General features: G+C 44.3%; 1 protein-coding gene across 1 annotated transcript; it reads right to left on the bottom strand.

Annotated features, from left to right (window-relative positions):
- Positions 1-1,371: 1,371 nt before the first annotated feature.
- Positions 1,372-19,376, bottom strand: LOC142814329 (uncharacterized). Its single transcript, XM_075893007.1, has 9 exons — positions 19,241-19,376; positions 17,681-17,853; positions 15,046-15,225; positions 13,736-13,849; positions 10,489-10,675; positions 8,824-8,913; positions 6,854-6,918; positions 3,928-4,050; positions 1,372-1,682 (listed from the first exon to the last, which is right to left on the bottom strand). Exons 1-9 carry the CDS (start codon positions 19,374-19,376, stop codon positions 1,467-1,469), a joined length of 1,284 nt encoding a protein of 427 aa, XP_075749122.1. The 3' UTR covers positions 1,372-1,466.
- Between the last annotated feature and the right edge of the window lie 760 nt (positions 19,377-20,136).

Below are 20,136 nucleotides of genomic sequence, written 5' to 3'. Positions count from 1 at the left end.
CTTGGCTCACACACCAGTTAGGGTAATGAAAATTTGATTAGAGTGATAAAGCTATTTTCGCTTTTTTTTGTTTTTTGTTACCTCAGCCGCCATGTTGGCACTAAAGCCTCTAGATTTTTTCCAGTTATTTGTTAAGTACCACCAACCATTGAAGCGCCATTGACGAATCACATTGGCTAACGCTCGTTTTCGGTACCCATGTTCTTACTAACGCTTTTCCAGCACCTGGTGAAACAAATCCCCCGATCACTAACGACAGGGCGTTGACCGGAGGAGAAAGGCGCATCGCGTTAGCATACTGACCCCTGAAATATGCGTGGCTAATGTACTTAGACGTACACGGCTTTGTATATCTTCCATATCAGGAAGAAAATGGCGGCAGACACCGGCTACGCGTGGGAGAGGGCCGAAAGAGGAGGTAGTTGTCGGTATATACTTACGTAAAAGAGAAAAAGCTACGAACATTTTTGGTTGGTACACTAGTAAAGATGCTCCACACTCACTGCATTGGCAACAGGCAGCGCTGACTGAAGCTCCCACGTTTATTGCAAATATATACCTTACAAAAGGGACGGGGGAACGACCAATACCGTAGCTCAGTTGTAGAGTATAGGACGCGTTATTAGGTTTGGATCCTGCCCGAAGAAAGTTACATTTTCGTCCACTTTTCTTTCTTCACATTAGCATTTGAATTGATTTACTTCTAATAGCGAACTCCTATACGTCTGTTGGCATCATTGTCTTTTGGCCCAGCCAGGGGCATTGTTTGCTGCTGGTGCTGATCATAATGCTTCCGAGAACCATAGGGGAGCTGAGCAGGTCGAGGGCCCTGGCAACACAGGAGACGCCTGGCATTGTTGGCTTGCCCATTTCGAGCATGTGTGGTGCCACCTCTTCTATATTTCACGGCACCTGGACGTGGCAGTTTGTGAAAAACGCTTTAAATTCGTTCTTTTTTTTTGTAGTTTCTGCCTGAAATGAAGGTTGTGTCTATCGATTTCAATGCCCAATCTTGATTTGGCGTAAAATCTTGGCGGTGAAAAGGTTGTGAATGAACCAAATTATCGCCACCAAATCGCTCTGTTCTAGAACCCTCGTATACTCATATGCATTCACGCATGCACAATGACGCGGCCAATTGTGTGTGTGTGTGTGCGTGTGTGTGTGTGTGCGTGCGTGCTTGCGTGCGCTAGAGCAAGAAAACAAATTTGAATGCACAGCTTATTCAGGTGTATCAGGTAGACAATCAACCGAAGTGCAATTCACAATGTCTCTGACGAGGTGCAGTCGATTACACGGCACGTCATCTGGAAAGCATAACGAGTACCTGCAACACATAACTCTGCAATTGCGTAAATGACGCCATGAATCCTGCGTAAAACGTTCTTTTATTTTAATAACTCCCCTATGCCCTCGCTCCCACCCTATGATATGTCACTAGTGTTCATTCTAAAGACAGAGCCAATTTATGCGTCCGGTGAAAATGGCTGACTGACATCTGCTCCATTGCGCCGATCGCCTGCGACGCACTGCCAGTGCAGGTGCTTCGAGCACAAGAGCGCCACCTGACGACAGGCGTTCCAGTCCGTGTCCTCGGGAAACAGGTACGTCTCGCCCAGCGCTGTGCCCACGGAGCGCGTTGCTTTGTCCCCGACGAGTTTCTCAACGCCACTGAACAGCACCTGTCGTATATTAATACATCGTGTCACAATGGCACTAAAGTACAAACAAACGCTTCACACTCATCCAGAAGTCTAGGAGCGAAGTGATGCTCACAATCACAAAACGTCAAAAACTAGAGTTTAGCGGAAGCCGTGTATTGGTTTTCTTTATTTTTTTACGTTTTACACAAGCTTATATCGCCCACTCTAAATTAATTCTGGGAGCAGTGGATGTGCGACAATGGGCCAGTCAGCGTCGGAACAAAGGAAATATTTACTTACAGTAAATGAAAATGACAGTAAACAAGCAATAACGCTGGCATATGGCTCTTTGCGCACCCAGGTACTCAGGTCGAAATAACTGGATATAACTTATTAGTATGATTGATTACTCCCGTTGAGCTTTCAGGCGTTGTCAAACAGGTCAAACGCTTGCAAGCGATGATCGACAAAGAAACAACAGTAAGGAAGTAACATCCATAACAGGCATTGCACTTGGCAACACTTGCTCCACAGAGGCAATCTGCAGGAGCGCTTGTTTTCTACTCTGACAGCCCCTTCGTACCTCCTCAAGGCCGTTACCTTTAGAGCAGTAATGGCTGATTCTCACTTAAAGAAAATGAACCATTTTGTGGGCTTGTTGGTACATTATGACCGTGTGAAGGTTCCGCCAGGTTATGACGCGAGCACGTCAAATACAAACGCGCGGTGACTGGGCATACAAGTGAAGATTATTACATAGTCATATAACTCAACCACGCATGCGTATGGCAAAGCAAATGCAGTAAATAGTACATAAAATGCAAAGTCGATTCTGTGCGCTTCTTGTCTTAACACTGTCGTTATTACCTTAACATGTTTCCCAGAAGAGCTCACGTCACGGCGGCTGTGTTGTACTGGACTTTATCTCCAATGTTTGTTTTCTACAAGTTTCTCTGCCAAATTGGAGCTAAATTGGAGCTATTATAGTAATCAAAACATATATATACATAAATTATATCAAGGGAGTGATTTATAGTGGCTCGCACTATTGCAAGCTGGTATTTTGAGTTGGTGGTAGACAAAATAAGTGCGCAATATGATTTTTTTATTAGGCTGATGTTTGTGGCTATGTGTGGCTCACGCTATTCTTATATGATGGCTATAATCATAATGTTGCCAACGTTCAGCGAAATATATATATACAAATCACCGCATGAATACAAAAGCTGATGCCACGTTTCAAAAAATTTGCCATTTATTATCTTCTGGTGACCTCCCCCTTTAGTAGCACAATCTTGTGTAAACAAATGCATTCAATATTCATGTTTCGCTTCTTCGCAGCTCACTGTGCTGAAGTGCACAATCTAACGTCACCGCTTGTCTTTATGTTTCTTTAGATTAACTGACTTCATTTTCGACTTTCCAAACGTAGTTCAGTTTACGAAAATCCGCTTCCGGGATGAAAAACGTATTTGACTCGGTACTTTTTTTTCATGTTGTTACGTAAGCTTACGCTTTTCACTTAAAAACGTAAAGTAAGGGCTCGAAAAGCAGCCTAAACACTGGTGAGTGCATATTGTCAAAGATTTTCGTTATTATTGCAAATGAGTTATGCAGAATCCCGCAAAGTAGCTGAAGAGAAAAGAAAGTAAAAATTGGCAACCCCCAGTTCTTTAGCGTGAAACCACAAGTCAATCTGTATACGGATGTCTCAGAATGATAAAATTCTTGTTGAAGAACAATTCGTCCGAAATCAGGAATCCAACCCGGGACCAAAGCCTTTCCGGAGTGGTTGTTCTACCAATTGAGCTAACCAGGAAGCTAGAAACTCGCAGCGCGGAGGTGAACCCGTTAACAACTCAAAACTCATGGACCAGAAGGAAATCCGCATGGGTTTCCTGTATTGGTTTCGTGAGAACTGGTGGTCGCCAGTTATACCTTTCATAACTCGTCGTCGATCGTTGATTAAGCTAATTCCTGGTATCACTATCAGAATAGGCTAGCTAGGTGGGCCAGTGGTTATGTAATGATCAAGTATAACATTGAGCGCATATAAACTACACGGGACCCGGAAAGAAAGCATCCATCACAAGCTCTCACCGCAAGACGACCGCCTGGGGTGTGTGCGTTCTTCCCGGGTCCCACGTCGTTCATTTGCGCTCACATTCATACTGAATCATAAGACTTTCGCAATGCACTACTCATATTCGCCGAGCGGTTCTTTTCCAAGCATTGGCGAAAAGTTGCCGTAAAGTACGTTTGCCTTGAAACTTCGTCGGCGCACCTGACGCTCTTTTCGGTCGCCATCGTTGGCTGGCTTCTCCTGCTCCCAGCACACGGTGTAAAAGCGACGGTTTGGCTGGCTCGCCAGCTGCATCGGCCTTTCCAGAAGACCCTGCTGCCCTTCCTGCAATTGATATATGGTAATTCATTTATCGCAAGGTATTTGAAAAACTCCAAATTGTTTCTGTGCTACCGTCCTGTGAATATTTCACACGTCGTAACTTGGTGAAAAAAAAATGATAGTAAATGCGCGGTATCTTTCAGAGATGCCAAGGAGAGCGCAATGAAAAGCCGACGCTCACATGAAACGCTCGCACAATGACTTTAACGCGCTGCTCACCTATTCACGCGATGTGTTTTGATTGATTATGCTTACACTGGCTTTCCGTTCAAAGTCACGTTCGCATGCGACACACAAGGCTTTCGTCTTGAAACAGCTGGCCACTCGCCACGGTGGTTCAGTAGTTATGGTGCACGACTGCTTGCCCGAGATCGAATCCCAATCGCGACGGCCACATTTTCGGTGAAGGCGAAAATGATTGAGGTCCGTGCGCTTACATTTAGGTGCGCGTTATAGAACCCCGCACGGTCAAAATTTCCTAAGCCCTCTATCTATACTGAGTCTCTGATGAACATATCTTGGTTTTGGGACGTTAAACTCTAATGAAGTAATATCTTTTATTATTATTATTAAAAGAGGTTGCCACCACTGACTCTTCCATGAGACATCGAATAAACTGTCATAAGCACTCAAAGTGCGTGCCATGGAATCATTTCGCACCAGTCATCACCCAACAGTGAGCTTACCATTTGCAACATCTGCGCTTACCTTGTTCTATCAACAACGGTTTGCCTGATAACAACCTGCGCGTATATTATCATGTCAGAATATATAGAGTGGTGTACTGAGTTAGTCGGTGGCTGTAATCAATTCATGCAGGCACACTGAAAGCAATAACAGGGACAAATAGACGACGTACGGTGCGCTTATAATAATGACCTGCAATTTCCGAGTGAAACTTTTATGGCAGCTCCCTGGCAAGTGTAAACTCCGTCAAGATGCGTGTTGTTTTTCTGTGTCCTTAACATGTCCCTCCAGAGCAACAGGCATTTCAAGCTTGAGCCATCTTTGGCACTATTCATTGCACTGTCTTGTGGCCGTGGTGTGCAATAATACATATACAGTCGTCAGCAAGCTTAACTCGAACGCTACACTGCGTAGTCTGGACTAGTTTGGCTGATGCCAGCCATGAAGCGCTGGTCGCTTTTGCCGAGATAATACCTCGGTATGCTTGGATGGTTTGTCAGCACGGCCAGAACTAAGGAGAAGCTGGGGGTGTTCTGACACTCCCCGAAATACTTTCATGCTTCGACTTTTCGGTTGATACTGAAGATATTCACATTCCTTCACATCGACCACCACTTGCCAAAGTTAGTCGTTCATATACGAGCACCCACCGAGACACGTTTCTGGGTACGGCCCTGCATGTCGGCATGCATGGGTAACACCTCGGCAGCAGAACCAAAAGCTGCGGTGCGCTGGCATCAATCGAACCATTTCAGCACACGCTGCGGAGCGTTAAAGTGAAGGCTGCTGGCGACTGTGCACCATCATCTCCCCTTTTCTTGCCGCCGCGGAGGCTCTGTGCTTACTGTGCACGCCTGATGACTCGAAAAATACGTTACAGCCGCGATGGTCACATGTGTGGAGGTGAAGTGCTAGAATACCATGAGTAAAGAGTTTCAAGCGGCCGATATTATTCGGACGCAGGGTTGCCGTTGGGTGGACTTGAAAAGGTGCCAAGAACCCAAACCAAAAGTAGCCAAAGTAGTCGTGTCATTTATTATTATCGCCAAATTTACAGCCAAACTGAAAAGGAGTGATATTATGAACATAGTCTTTACTATTGAAGAATAAGAAACCCATTTTGAATAAGTAAAACCAGAAGTTTAAAACTGGCAAGAAAATAGTTATTGCGCCAACGGAAAATATTCGTCTCCAAACGAGTGGAGAAGTAGCCGATTTGGCGCAAAATAGCCACACACGACAACCTTGCCCGGGGCCCAACTCCACGAGGTCGCACAAACTGATTCTCATTAGAACGTTAAACCCCCTAAACCAGTTGCTCTGTTCCCGCACACGAACACGAGATCTTCTGCGTAAACAGGTGCATTCAAACTAATTCCAATAGGGACGTGTTTTCAAAGGAGAGCTCTTCACAACGTCGAGAACAGGAAATCGCTTGATAGCTACTCCGCATAAATTTCGCATAAAGCATGCAGCCTATTAGGCACGCTAATTAGGAAATACTTCGAAAACAGGCGTGAAGCAGGCATTGTGGAACTACGAGTAAGCTAAACGGAACGAAGGCAAGGAAAGTATATAGAGGGGGCGTTGTAGTGCTATAGCTGCAGTGCAGTAAATATTACATAAATAGGGCGGATTTATCGTAGGCGGTGCCGTGGCGGGTATAATTTGTAAACTGAGTTGCCTTATTAACGTATTTTCCATTTTTTAATAATGCCACCATCTGTGGGATTTCACAGCTATATGAATCCTCAGTATGGTATGTCGTGATGTCAAACTGACGAAGTGAGGAAGCGCTGAGCACATTCGTTAAAGCCGTCTTCATGCTATTTCGGGTCTACACTATAGCAAAGTTCATTTACTTTCTACAATTAAAAGCGGCAAGATTGCCAGCCGAAGGGGCTGGCACAAACGTACACGTAAATAGTTTATAAATCCTACACTTATACTTGTCATGGCAAGTCCCTTCAACGTCAGTACAAACCCACCAGCACATTATGTCATTGTGTTAAGAAACTCCTATACGAGTGCCCTAACAAAGCTTCGTTATTTTGCGAGGTTCAATGTTCAACTAGAGGTCAGGATGCATAGCATTGAACCACCCAGCCGCAACACTTACCTTTTTGGCAGCGTGAATGACGTCAAGACACTTGCAGTTTTGAGGTTCACCCCAATTACCTGCAACTGAATAAAAAGAAGATCACAGCAAAACTGATTTCACAACGAGTGACTCAATGTGAGAGAATCTAGGCATGCTCCGTTGCACCGTTGCATTTTATGAGTTTACTTCAAGTTTCATTGAGTATACTTTGCCATTCATCTGGGAGCGATCCGGAGATGGTGAACGCTAAAGATGTTTAAACGCTTTCATATGCATTCTATACATGGAATAAAGCAAAATCTACAACGTTACCTACCTTTGTAGTTGGCTAAACAAGGCGAGTTTGAATCATTTGCGAATATTTGAAGCGATTGCCTCAAAATGAATGCCTAAGTGTTTAAATACCATGTGCTACGTTGGCCTATCCAAGATATTATTTTGTTAACTTTTAAGCTTCATCAAGTCGTGTTAAAGAAAACAATGTTGTAGATGCCACCTGATGTGAGTCACACAGGGCGGACATGTAGCGAGATGGGCGCTGCTCGAATGTAATTTGTTGTGTCCTCTCCCAAAATAACGCTGAGAAAAGCCACTCGCTCATCTCTCTGTAATCGGGCATTCGATTTCTCAGGAACGGGCAGGTTTTCTTGAATCATTTAAGGCGTATCATTGGAATTATTGGCGTGAAGTCAGACAGTCAAGATAGAGTGTGTAAGTGCGACTTCAGGGGTACGTAGAAAGAAAATAGATGGCGTTATTTTCATCCGGTCGCAGCATCAGTAGAATGTCGCAAAGGCTAATCACGAGTCATCTGAGTATTCACTGCCTAGATCGTGGCTGCATGCGTATATTTAAAACACTTCTATTTTGTACAAGGCACATAGTACGATTACAAGATAAATTGTATAGAGCCTCATCAGATTGCTTGATTAGAATAAGCGTACGTCAACAACCCTTCAGCATCTCGTTCTCAAAAAAGATACAATTCTACGCTTTGTCACTGTACAGTTTACTTTGTTTGTCTGGTCTTGCCTTGGGCACATATTCATCAGCGACGTGCACCACAGTGTTTTCGCCGCTGTAGCCATGCGGTCGGTATACTAGCTGAGTAGCGCGAAAATAAAATAGCAAGTTAGAAAGCAGCGATGTGTCTGTGTCGGTGTTCATTCACGTGTCGGTGAAGTCGACACACACTCGCCTTGATTGCGAGTTCTAAACGTAATATTTAACCAACTAACCCTTCAGCAAGCCAGACTGCATGCCAGGACAAAATGAACAGAGGCAACTTGGTATCCTTACCAGAGACCATTCTGGTATCTGGAACAGAGACCATTCTTGGTATCCTTACCACTCGCGCGTGTTCGATAAAGCAGAAAAAAATCATTATTCTTGACCTCTTTGTAACCAACTTTATGTACTTCATGAATGACCTTCCACCATAAAATCTACAAAAGTAACAGTGCAAATCCAGACGTGCATGGAATAGCTCCATTTCTCGTACTGTCGAAATCAATGAGCGCTGTGAATAAGAATCGCTCAGAAAAATTCAAGGGCATTGTGGTAATTACAATAATCGCTATGGCGCATCTTAAATACGGCTTTTCTGACCACACATTTATTGACGCCCAAAATACTGCTAGTTTGGGTGAAAATAGTGAGCTTTCTCGAATTTGAAAATAAATTATGCAGTATATCTGGAGAGAGATAGCTTCTCATCGTTTATAGTAGTAGCTGTCCAACAGCACTAAACTTTGTTGTTTTGTACCTCTTTTAGTAGTTAATTATTTGTTTGGTGGTTGTTTATGTTTTTTTTTGTCTTTTCTTCCACTATTATTGATTCAGTAACTGATTAATGTCTAAAGTTTTACGCAGCCATTTAGCATGGTATGTACTTCAGTAGACAGGTTGAATTTAGGAATACTGACATTCTAGCAAATCATCCAGAATATCGAACAGACGGCGATGGCAATACCACCACACACACCCACCTGGAGAATCAGCCAGGGATCCGGCAGCTTGCTTCGGGCTGCCTTGAATGACCACACTCGCTCGACTTTGTCGCCGTTTGGCCTTAGCCACTGCGTGGTAATTGAACGTCCTATAATTTTATTTTATTTTATTTTTTATTTAAAACATACTGCAGACCAGAATTCGGTCCTTGAAGGAAGGGCACTCATAGTACACTAAAAAAATAAATACAATACCAAAATATCAATACAGTTAGTACAAGATATGCGCAAATATTTACACTCAACTTAGTAAATGCATTCAGATTGCATTCTACAAAAAAAAATGCAGTACTGTAGTTACAACAGAAGTAAGTAAAAATGAAGTAAAACATACAAAATGGAAACACAACACCTAACGCGTGTATTATGGTAAAAAAAAAGGTCATTCATTATATGCCCAGAATTCCACTCCAGCGCGTTCACCGTCATAACTGTTCTAAAAAGAAAGAATGTCAACAAAACCCAGTAGTTATTGGTTCGCAGACGCGTTCTATTCACATACGAGTTCGTTTTGTCCAGGCAAGAAAGTGAGGAGAAGATATGGTCACAAATTCGCATAACTAAAAAATGATTTTGGAACATTAAACCCCACATATCAATCAATAACTAAAAATCAGAAACATTGTGACGCTATCCCTCTAGTCATTATTTTCTTATCTTTTCTTATCTTAAGCACGATGCCAGCTTGTCCATGCGTCAGTCTGCATGAGTTGCCTCGAAGAGTTCGCCTTCACACTGCAACAAGCATCATTTCAAAAAGCAAGGAAGCAGCCCGCAATCTATTACATTTTTTATTTTTACGACTAGACGTATAATAGTTGACCTCCCTACTTTTCTTATGCTCTTTCGCTCTGTTAACCTCCCTGTCTCTTCGTTTCATTTATTTCTCTTTCTTCACTCTGTTCATTTCTTAAAGTGCGCCACTGTGCGTCGGCCACGATATTTTTCGCCAAGAATGATTGCACCGTGTGCAAGATTGAACCGGAGAATTGTGCTTCGGTAAATTTCCGCAGCACTTTGTTAAATATCTTTCGCGCAAAGCAGATGCACCTGATGTCGAAAGCTTTGCGCGCCTCTTAATTTCCCCCTCCTAATTTTTATTATCTTTTTTTTTCTGTTCGGTCGACAACAGTTGTACAGCTAGTTGGAACCGGTGGCTCCTGACGGCGTCAACTTATCCTCGCAAGCGAACACTACTAATTCCAAACTGCATGTGTGATTGCGCCATACGTGTTTATAATATCCTTTATAGAAGAATGCGTAGACAGCCTTACACCTGCGCCTTGTTCATACATATAGAACTTTGGCTCGAAGAGCATAAATAATAATCGTGCTTTGTCACTTCTCAGTGACCTGTTTCGGAACAAAACTTTTGACTGACCATACGCAAAATCTTCCAAGTACTTGGCTATATCGGGAAGTTATTCGCACATAAACTAATAATTTATCTCACAGTCGTCTCTTGCAGCTGCGGTATTCGCCAGTCATCTTCTCCGTCCCGGTTGTTTATGGAAACAGCTTTCATGAAGCATCAATGAACTTAGCGCCAAGTGTGTGAGAAAAAAAAAACGAGCGTTATTTTGACAATTCTTGGACCATTCGTGACACGGAAAAGGTCCCGCTGGTCATAGACCTTTGCGATACCAGGTAAGAAGACGATGTTTGGATCAAGAGTGCAGCGAGGCGCGAATCCGAGTGAAGCCAGGAGTTTGACCAGCTCTTCAGAAACGAGGCTTGCGTCGTGCGGCACGTCGGCTGCAACGAGCCGGTTGGAATCCCTGAAGTACTGCAGCAACTCATGCACGGTCTCTGTGTACTCCTGGTACCGCTTCTGCAGGAATAAAATAACTTATGCTTGATGCAGAACTACACGAAGATAAAACCTAACAGGCTAAAGCATATGCTCTGACGTTTGAGTCACTGTTATTTCGAATCATTTGAATCTTTTTTAAGTAACCCTACTTTATTTCTACTCTTGGGTGATTATCGTTATTTGATAACATTTGATTCCCCTTAAATCACTTTACGCTTGACTTGGCGTTAATTCAATATCACGCACCTTTAATTATCTTGAATTACGTGTGAATCATACGTAATTCACCTTAATATTGACCTTAAGCACTCTGCTCACTTCAATCACTCGGAATAGACGTGCTACTTTATGCCACCTTTTCCATTGTTTTGTGCTGCTCTCTGCCGTTTTAGTAACGTTTGATTCCCCTTAAATCACTTTACGCTTGACTTGGCGTTAATTCAATATCACGCACCTTTAATTATATTGAATTACGTGTGAATCATGCGTAATTCACCTTAATATTCACCTTAAGCGCTCTGATAACTTCAATCACTCGGAATATACGTGCTACTTTATGCCACCTTTTCCATTGTTTTGTGCTGCTCTCTGCCGTTTTAGTAGGGTTTTGGTAGCGGCCGGGAGAACTGGCATTCCTAGAATGAAAGTCTCCGAGACATGTCCGCTAGGAGAAGGACTCTAGCGCTGTGGCATTGTGAGAAAGGTGGATTCATTTTATTTGCATTTCATTCGTCTTTAGATCAGTTTGATTTTCACCCGGAGAATACGGGTATACGCCGCATGTGACTTCTTATACCACTCGTGTCAGCAATGCTGAACGCCGGATTTTTGTACTCTCTAGTCGCAAGACTTTCGCCGAACTAAAAACAAGCTGGACCAAAATAGCGTCTGAGTCAGCATGCGCCACATGCGCGTAGCGTTCCAAACAGGCGAGTGCGCCTCAATATCTCGGGGTCACGTGACCTGCTCAGAAACGTTACAAGTGACGTCATTGGTAAAGCGGCATATCATTGTTCACCCTTGCCTGCCAGTAGCGATGCAGGCAAAGCAACGAGAAGTGGCCCACGGCGTAATCTATCGGCCCTTGTGTAGGGTAGCGTAGCAAACCGGTAGCGCTAATCTGGTTGACTGCCCTCCCTGCATTTATTCTTTTTTTAGATCACGTGATCCCTAGTTGTTGAGCTGCGAATTCACTAGCAAGCTTTGAAATGCGACGAGCACCCCTCAGTAGACATATTCTGTATACAGTCGGAATTACACTCTGTCCGAAGCACCCTGCCGGCCACTTCAGCTGCCATCTTTTTTTTTTTCAGAAAGACGCATAGATCGACATCGTATTGATACCAAACGTAGTCCCACGACATAATAGATTATTGACAGAAGCTTGTAGCTAACGTAAAGTAATGGCTGCGGACGACACCAGCGTTCACAGCGACGCACTCAACCCCTCCAGACAAGTGGTATTCCTAAAGTACCTCTACAAAATTATTCCTGGTTGCATAGGCCAGCACAACGCATTCCTAAACCTTATTGTCCATGGTATGATCAGTTCTGGTTCCGTACATATATCCCGTCAACACTTTCGGAGCTTCTAAAAAAAAGTCACAGTTTCACCAAAAGGGTGAAGCAATGAATGTGATAGCAGCGTATTCAAACGTTTTACGAAGTAAGGCTAGCAAATTTCAGTGTTATATGAAGTGAGGATGGCAGTCAACTCATCTAGATCCAATCTCACGTAACTCTACAAAACGCTGGTGTAACAGAACACAGGAGCTCCAGGTACACTTCTTCCACAGTTTATTTTTTCTTCGTGTTGAGAGCGCAGCCCGTAGAAGATCCCGCCTGCTGTGGGGGCACAAGCCGCGCGCTGATTGACGCGATATAAGCCCCCCCCCCCCCTCGCTCACGAGATAAGCGCGCGCGCAGACGACCCCGGCCAGTGCTTCCTCACGCTGCCCCAGCCAGAAAGGCGACGTTCGCTCCACAGAAAAAGGAGGCTAGCGCATCCTTCCCCGTACATATATACATACATATACATATACGTGTATGGAGGCGGCTCTGGCAGCGGCGGCGACGACGATAGCAAAAATCAGTCGAGAATGTCCATATAATTGATATCGCAATAAAAAGGTGGGAATTGAGAAAGCTTGTTAGCTGGACATGTTACAGACAAGCAGGATGGTCATACACAACGGTCATGCTGTTTGGCAGGGAACTAAAGATAACGTAAAGATATAAAACTAAATGCCCCGCCGCGGTGGTCTAGTGGCTAAGGTTGTCGACTGCTGACCCACAAGTCATGGGATCGAATATAAGCTGCGACGGCTGCATTTTCGATGGAGGTGAAAATGATGTAGGCCCGTGTGCCAAAAAATGGATGCACGTTAAAGAACACCAGGTGGTAGATATTTCCGAAGTCTTCCACTACGGCGTCCCTCAAAATAATATGGTGGTTTTGGGGCGCTAAACCTCACACATCAACCAATCAATGATTTTAAAAAGATGATTTCTGTGGTTTTACTCGTTAAAACCATGGCGTGGTTACAAAGCCCGTATAGTGGAAGATGATGTATTTGTGTTGACCACCTGGGATTTCTTCACTGTGCACCTAAATTGATGTAAATAGGTTTTTATACATTTATTTGCCTTTTTACCTCGTTTAAATGAGGCATCTGTGGCCGAAAATTGAACCCTGCTTTCGAACGTATCAGCATTACACCTTAGCCGGTTATCTACGATGAGGCAAAACAATTACAAGGGAGCGCATTGTAATAAATTACTAGTCGGACAACTTGGTGAGTATTTACTTTCTGAAAAAAACTGCAAAAAAAAGAAGACATAAAAGAAAGTAAAGTGATAGCAATTCTGCGTGTCTTCTCCCTCTTCCTCATCCTCGTTTTGTGTGTGTGTTGTCTTTCTACAGAAAATGAATGCGGGAGCGAAGAAAAATGCAGGGAGATGAAATTCTCTCATCACCGAGAATGTGTACTCATTACGGTGTTCCATTTTTTTTAAAGATCGATTGCGCCCCAAAAGACGCGTCTTTTGCGAGAGCAGCAAGAAGGTGTGTCTATATACCTTTGTCCTCGCGATGTCCTTCTCGTCGCCCAGTTTCGGTGCGCGGGACCGAGAGGCAGGTGCACAGAGCCGCGACTCCGGTACGCACAGACTTAGAGCAAACAGGCACGGCCACTGCGCAGTCGAAGCACGCGCGGCCACAATCATGCCCGTGGCGATTCAGAACTTAGCGTTTGTGATTTTGTGTTCGTGTGTGTGAATGAACAGACCAGTCCTAAAAGGGGCACAAGAGTGAAATAATAAATGTACATAGACTGAAAAATTGTTCTGGCAAAACTATATTGCCGCTAATTACGTCAACTGAGAGTTTACTACTAAAACAGATAATGAAAATTTCAGTTTTACAGTTTCGCACCGAAATCTCTGCACATGAATGCCAGTGGCATCGCGGATTTCAGAGTGTTTTTTTTTTCTTTCGTATTTTGGCCACAATGGTTCTTCGAATTTCTGGATGGTTGACAGCGAAAACTTCAGTTCTCCTCAGATGACTATAGTAGGTTATTTTCACCAATTAAGAAGGATGTAAGCTCTAGTAGACGCCATCAAACATCACGGCGTGTTGTTGCAAGAACTTAAACGTGTCGTGACGCTCTACCTCTCCCTACGTTTTTTTTTTTTTTTTCACTTACCAAGCGTCTTCTATCGCCAAGGATGATGTTTTTGGTACTGAGGAAGGGTAATTTACAAACAAAATAAACTTTTTATTATTACTATCCCTGTTAAAACATATACTTAATGCGTACGTGTGGTATTTGTGTGCCTCAAAGCCATTTGTTGTGCCGGCATTGAAGCAGTGCGTTATTTGCACAGCGACAAAAGACATCGCAAGAAACCTGCAAGCCATATTCACGCCTACTCTGACGAAACGAGCAGTGGTCAATGCCGTTTTTTATATCAACGTTCGGCTTCAAAACACTCATATACTGTGTTGCGCGTATGCAAGCAAGGTTCTCTGGATGGAGGGCGTTTAATGACGCGTTAGACAGAGGAGATTAAAGGAAGTCACGAGTGTGACCGTGCATTTCCTACTAAAGTTACAGCTGCACGTCACTAACAAGCACTTTTTGTGACGCCAATATTTGCCTATGTAAATTGCAATCAGTCGCCTTTAGGCGTTCATTAGGCATCCTTTTATGCAGACCAAGCCATCATCACCATTCGCCAATAAACACGTGCCGTCGCTTAGACCAGCTTCTCGGGTACCCGGAGTGCCATAACGCGATATATACTTAAACTTGTGCTGACACACAACGTATGACACCAGCCTGAAGCGCAGGCAAGACAAGCCAAATGCGTGCCGTCATACGTGCCTGTTTCTCGAACAGCTGCATGTCGCGTTGGCACCGTCGAAATTGGCGTTTGCTGGGCAGCATGTATCGCAGGTTTGGCACCGGATCGGCGAGAAAGACGACGCCTGGTCGCCAGCGCGAATCCAGTTCCTGGCCCAGCAGTTCCAGCAGAAGCCACAGACTCACCAGGTTCGGGTCCCCCTTGAAAATCGGGTGAACTTATGCACGGGTCACTTCCAGAATAGAAACGTGAATCATGTGATTCTCCCCTCGGGCACACACGTGATTCGTGGTCTGCAGCATGATGTCACATCAAAGTGATCCTGAAATTGTTTTGTGGAATTTTGTCAGCGTTTAGGCAACATCAACAAATCATTCGCACTAAAATAAGTGACGCATCTTGTATGGATAAATGTATACCCTCCTTCTCAGTCCTATCTTGCCTCCTTAACTCGTCGATTGTGGTCATGTTGCGTATAGGACATCATTTATAGAGACAAGAAAAGGCTGTTTTTACCTGACTTCAAGAATTAATTGTAGATTCCGGTTCGCGTGCTGCGCTATAATGTTCTGTTCGCTATAATACCGACTAGAAGAGCTTTCTGACCATGTTCAAAACGTGTTGCAGGGCCCCTTTAAAATACCACACCCTCCATCGAGCAATGGCATTTCTACTCCATTGTGAATGGAGTAGAAGTGCCAAACCGTCGACAAATAGGGGCTTCATAATTTGCTTCGTATTTCAAGCACCAACGCAATAAGCGTTTGCGGCACGTCAGAATCGTAGCGGTGTCATTTTCGAAAACGCATGCTCTACAGTACATATATACTCCTCACAGCGGCAATCAGATTTCACTTTTGTGCATTGTTTCTGTTGCACTTTGCTTCCGCACATAGGAAGGGTTTCATATTTTCTATAGGCGATTTTTTGGAAGCTGCGTTATCCTTAGCTACCAAGAAATTTACAAAGAGAAATCTCAAGGGGGAGCTTGCAAGGGGTGGTTTTGGGACGTTAAACCCCCATATATCAATCAAATCAATCAATCAACTTGCAAGGGGTGTGCCCCCGGTCTGAGCACAAAAGAAATCAGGACAGCCTGATCCACCCCCCACCCCCACCCCCTAGATTTACGCCACTGACCACAATAGCAGACCGCGGGACAGAGTGCCACTCACAACTGATTTATTTTACAAAAGCTACTAAAAAGGTAAAACGTAACTCGAGAGTTATGCCCAAACTGGACAAAACTAAAGTGACTTCAGGCAAAACTGAATGCCAGCGCGCTTTATCAGTAGGTTTGCTGCAGGTATAGCGAGAGCGCGTCGACATATCCGGCTGACCCATCCCAATATTCTGACGATCGCCGGCTCGAGCGAAGCCGAGCTAATACATCACTGCTCGTCAAAAGACTAAAGTGGAGAAATTCCTATAGCGATGCAGAAAGCGCACGCTTTCGAAGATTCCTTTCCAAGCCGCATTTTCGATGTAGGTGAAAATCTGCGAAGACTGTGTGCTTAGATTTGGGCGCATGTTAAGAAACCTCAGGTGTTCCAAATTTCTAGAGCCCTGTATTACGGCATCCCTCGTAATTATATCTCGGTATTAAGACCTTACGTTCCAGCAATTATTATTATTATTATTATTATTATTATTATTATTATTATTATTATTATTATTATTATTATTATTATTATTATTATTATTATTATTATTATTATTATTATTATTATTATTATTATTATTATTGTTGTTGTCGGAAGATTCTTCCATAGCGACGCGGGCAAATAGATGCATCAAAACCGTCTTGAAGTTTGAGGGCCTTCACTTCCACCAGTTATGCTACAAGTGCGTAGAGTTCCGCTAACAGCACCCTGTATGGTGGATTAAAGTAGAAGAGCGGAAAGAACTGTAGGAAACGGGACACCTTACTGAAAGCCGTAGCAGGCGCAAGCTTTCATGGAGATGTGTCCAACAAACTGCGTTCGGTATATTATCGCACGCTCGGTTACAACGAACGGGCTAAATCCAGCGCTGCCAGCCGGCCCAATTCAACACTTTAGCAACGATAGTATTGTTTACACGATAATAATGAAATGTGTTAGCTGCAACCAAGCTGAACACAGGCGGTCTCACGTGACTCAACGATGGTGCAATATGCAGAATAATAGCCAGCATAAATGTACCGGCCTTAACTGCGCCTTAACTGTGAGCATCGCGTCCCTCACGACGCGATTCTCACAATAGGTCAGAAATACGCTGCGTATGGTCTATAGTACTCGGAAATCTCGGCCGTGGTAACTACAAATGCGCAGACACGGTTGGAATGTCCCCGGAAGCAGTTTCGAAATTACGTGATCTTGCAAGTGTAGTAAAATAACGATCCTCATACCTCTCCGCCGCGATGGTCCCATGGTTGTGGTCCTCGTCCACTGACACTCAGGACGCGGGATCGAATCCCGCGACTTGATACCACTTTTTCAAGGGAGGCGAAAATGCGGTGGAGGTCATGTACTTACATTAGGTGCCCGTTAAAAGACGCCAGATCATCGAAATTTCCGGAGCCTCGCACTTCGACGTCTTTCGTAATTTATACGGTGGTTTTGAGACGTTAAGCCCATTTATTATTGCGATCCAGCTATTTGCATGGAAACGTACCTTGAGCATTTCCTCGACGCACTGAGTTGACTCCACGGGCCCTGATGTCTCTTCGTCCAAGTGCAGCTGACGTGCGAAGTAGGTCAGGATTAACTTCTCAGCGCTGACCATCTCGAAGCCGAAGCATTTCGCAAGGTCGTTCACTATTTGACCTTTTCGGGAGCCGGGGCCACCTGAATGATTGCGAGGAAGACAACTACAGCACTCGCATTTTTAATTGCGCTGCAGTAAGCGATATATTTCGATGCCTTCAGTATACATTGCGATGCTTTCATCTGTATAGTATAGAAGTACAATAACAAATCAGGAGCCCGAATTCGGATTCAGTTGACGCATTCTTATGGGGTGTGAATGCGAAGAACAACCCTGTATTTATTGGCGAAAACTTTTGAAGTACGCTGACAGAGATGGAAAAATACTGATGTGTCGGCTTCTACACGAGAGACTTTTTTCAAAATTTGCAAAGACACTTTGCTGGGCTAGTTGGTTGGGATTCGTTACACGGAGCAGCACAACACGCAAGGTACGCAGAGCGAGATTAACTATACCTCTAAAGAACGTAGCTTGTGCGAACGAGGTCGCCATGTGAGAGCCGAAACGTTAGTGAATATACGAGGGCAAGTCATAAATTATCTACTCTTTCGTCGCAATCTTTCTGATATCGCGCAATTTGTCTTCTGTCCTCTCATATTGTATTGTTATGCTGCTACAGTGATTCCTTCATATTACTTCCTTCTGTGGCTGATATATCCTGGCTGCTCCATTATAGAAGTTTGCACCGAATATGTACAACGGGCAGTGATTCTTTTCTTGTGGTTGGAGGGTGTCAAAGGCTCAGGCATTGATTGCAGACTATCCTAGCGATATGAAAGAAGTGCACTATCGCGCAAAACTGCGTTTCTCGAACATCGAACATTCGCGATTCGCAATAAGCACGTCGCCACGAACGCCATGATTTGTTGTCGAAGAAAGTTTTTTTTTTTCATGGCACTGCGCGGCCACACACGGATCATCACATTATTGAAATCATCAACAAGATGAAATTTGAGTTATTGGAACGCCCTCTCTAGAGCCCATACGTACCTAGCTTCATGTGACTTTTCCTTGTTTAGGCCACTGAAGGTTGCTTTGTGTGGTCGATTTAGACGAGAAAAATGCGGTGCAAAGTGGCTTCACGACCAACCAAAAATCTTTCATTTCGATAGAATACTTAAGCTTGTTGACCGTTGGTTGGGCCAAGTGCATTGATGAGGAAGGAGATTACGTAGAAAAATTATGTACATATTACAACCTTATTAATAAACTGTGGAATGAAAAGCGTAGATAATTTTTTAACTTGCCCTCGTATTTTATATTCACCTTCGCCAACGTCCATCAACGTTTCCACCAATGTCTAATTCCGATCAGACGAGATTTCGTCAGAGCCCCGACTTCACCCGCGTATTTAGTTTGAGAAGAACGTCGTTGTGGTCGAAATTATAGGAGTCCACGACTATGGCGTGCCTCGATCATCGCAGTTTTTGACAGAAAGACCTCCAGCAATGACCAAGCTCGCCTTACCAAACACAAGGATGAGCCTCTTCTCGGAAGGCGAGGCGACCGCTGCTCCGACTTGACTGCCGACCTCCAAGTCGACCGTCGGGCCGGTGCGCCGGCCACGAGCACCACACGGAATCTTCAACGCTGCGCAGCCCATCGTCGCCCCATTCGCAGTGGCCCCCCGTGCACGCAACACCTGAACCAACCGCGGTGGCACCTCACACCACGACGGCGCTCAAATCGGCATTCGTCACGAAGTGTGTCGTAGACACGCGATTAAGCCTTATTCTTAGCACACCCGATCTGCTCGGTATAAAGATCACACAACTGTTTTTTGCCGTTGATGGCCCATGAAAGAGACGATCGAATGTCCTTATAAACTGCCTACTAAAGGGACACCAAAGAGAAGAAGAAAACATTTTCCCCCTATATTAATGAAGTCTGAATTCACTGCCTCATCCTGATTGATTGGTATGTGGTGTTTAACGTCCCAAAACCACTATATGATTATGAGAGACGCCGTAGTGGAGGGCTCCGAAGATTTCGACCACTTGGGGTTCTTTAACGTGCGCCCAAATCTGAGCACACGGGCCTACAACATTTCCGCCTCCATCGGAAATGCAGCCGGGATTCGAACCCGCGACCTGCGGGTCAGCAGCCGAGTACCTTAGCCACTAGACCACCGCGGCGGGGCTCACTGCCTCATCCTAATACTCCGGACGTGACTGATTTTCTAACAAATTTTTTCTTTATCTATCTCTTCTCATATTATAATATAGCGATTGGATTTACTGTAGTAAGTCCAATCGCTCTTTCACAATACCAAAATCGTCACGCTTGCCATGAAAAGACGCTTGGAAAGCGAGAAAACACAGATACAAAAAAGAAATGCGGATCGCAACGCCACCTCGAACCCA

This window comes from Rhipicephalus microplus, chromosome 4, assembly GCF_043290135.1.
Source record: "Rhipicephalus microplus isolate Deutch F79 chromosome 4, USDA_Rmic, whole genome shotgun sequence".
Lineage (NCBI taxonomy): Eukaryota > Metazoa > Arthropoda > Arachnida > Ixodida > Ixodidae > Rhipicephalus > Rhipicephalus microplus.
Note: the sequence above shows the minus strand (reverse complement) of the source record. Positions and strands in the feature narration are given on the sequence as shown.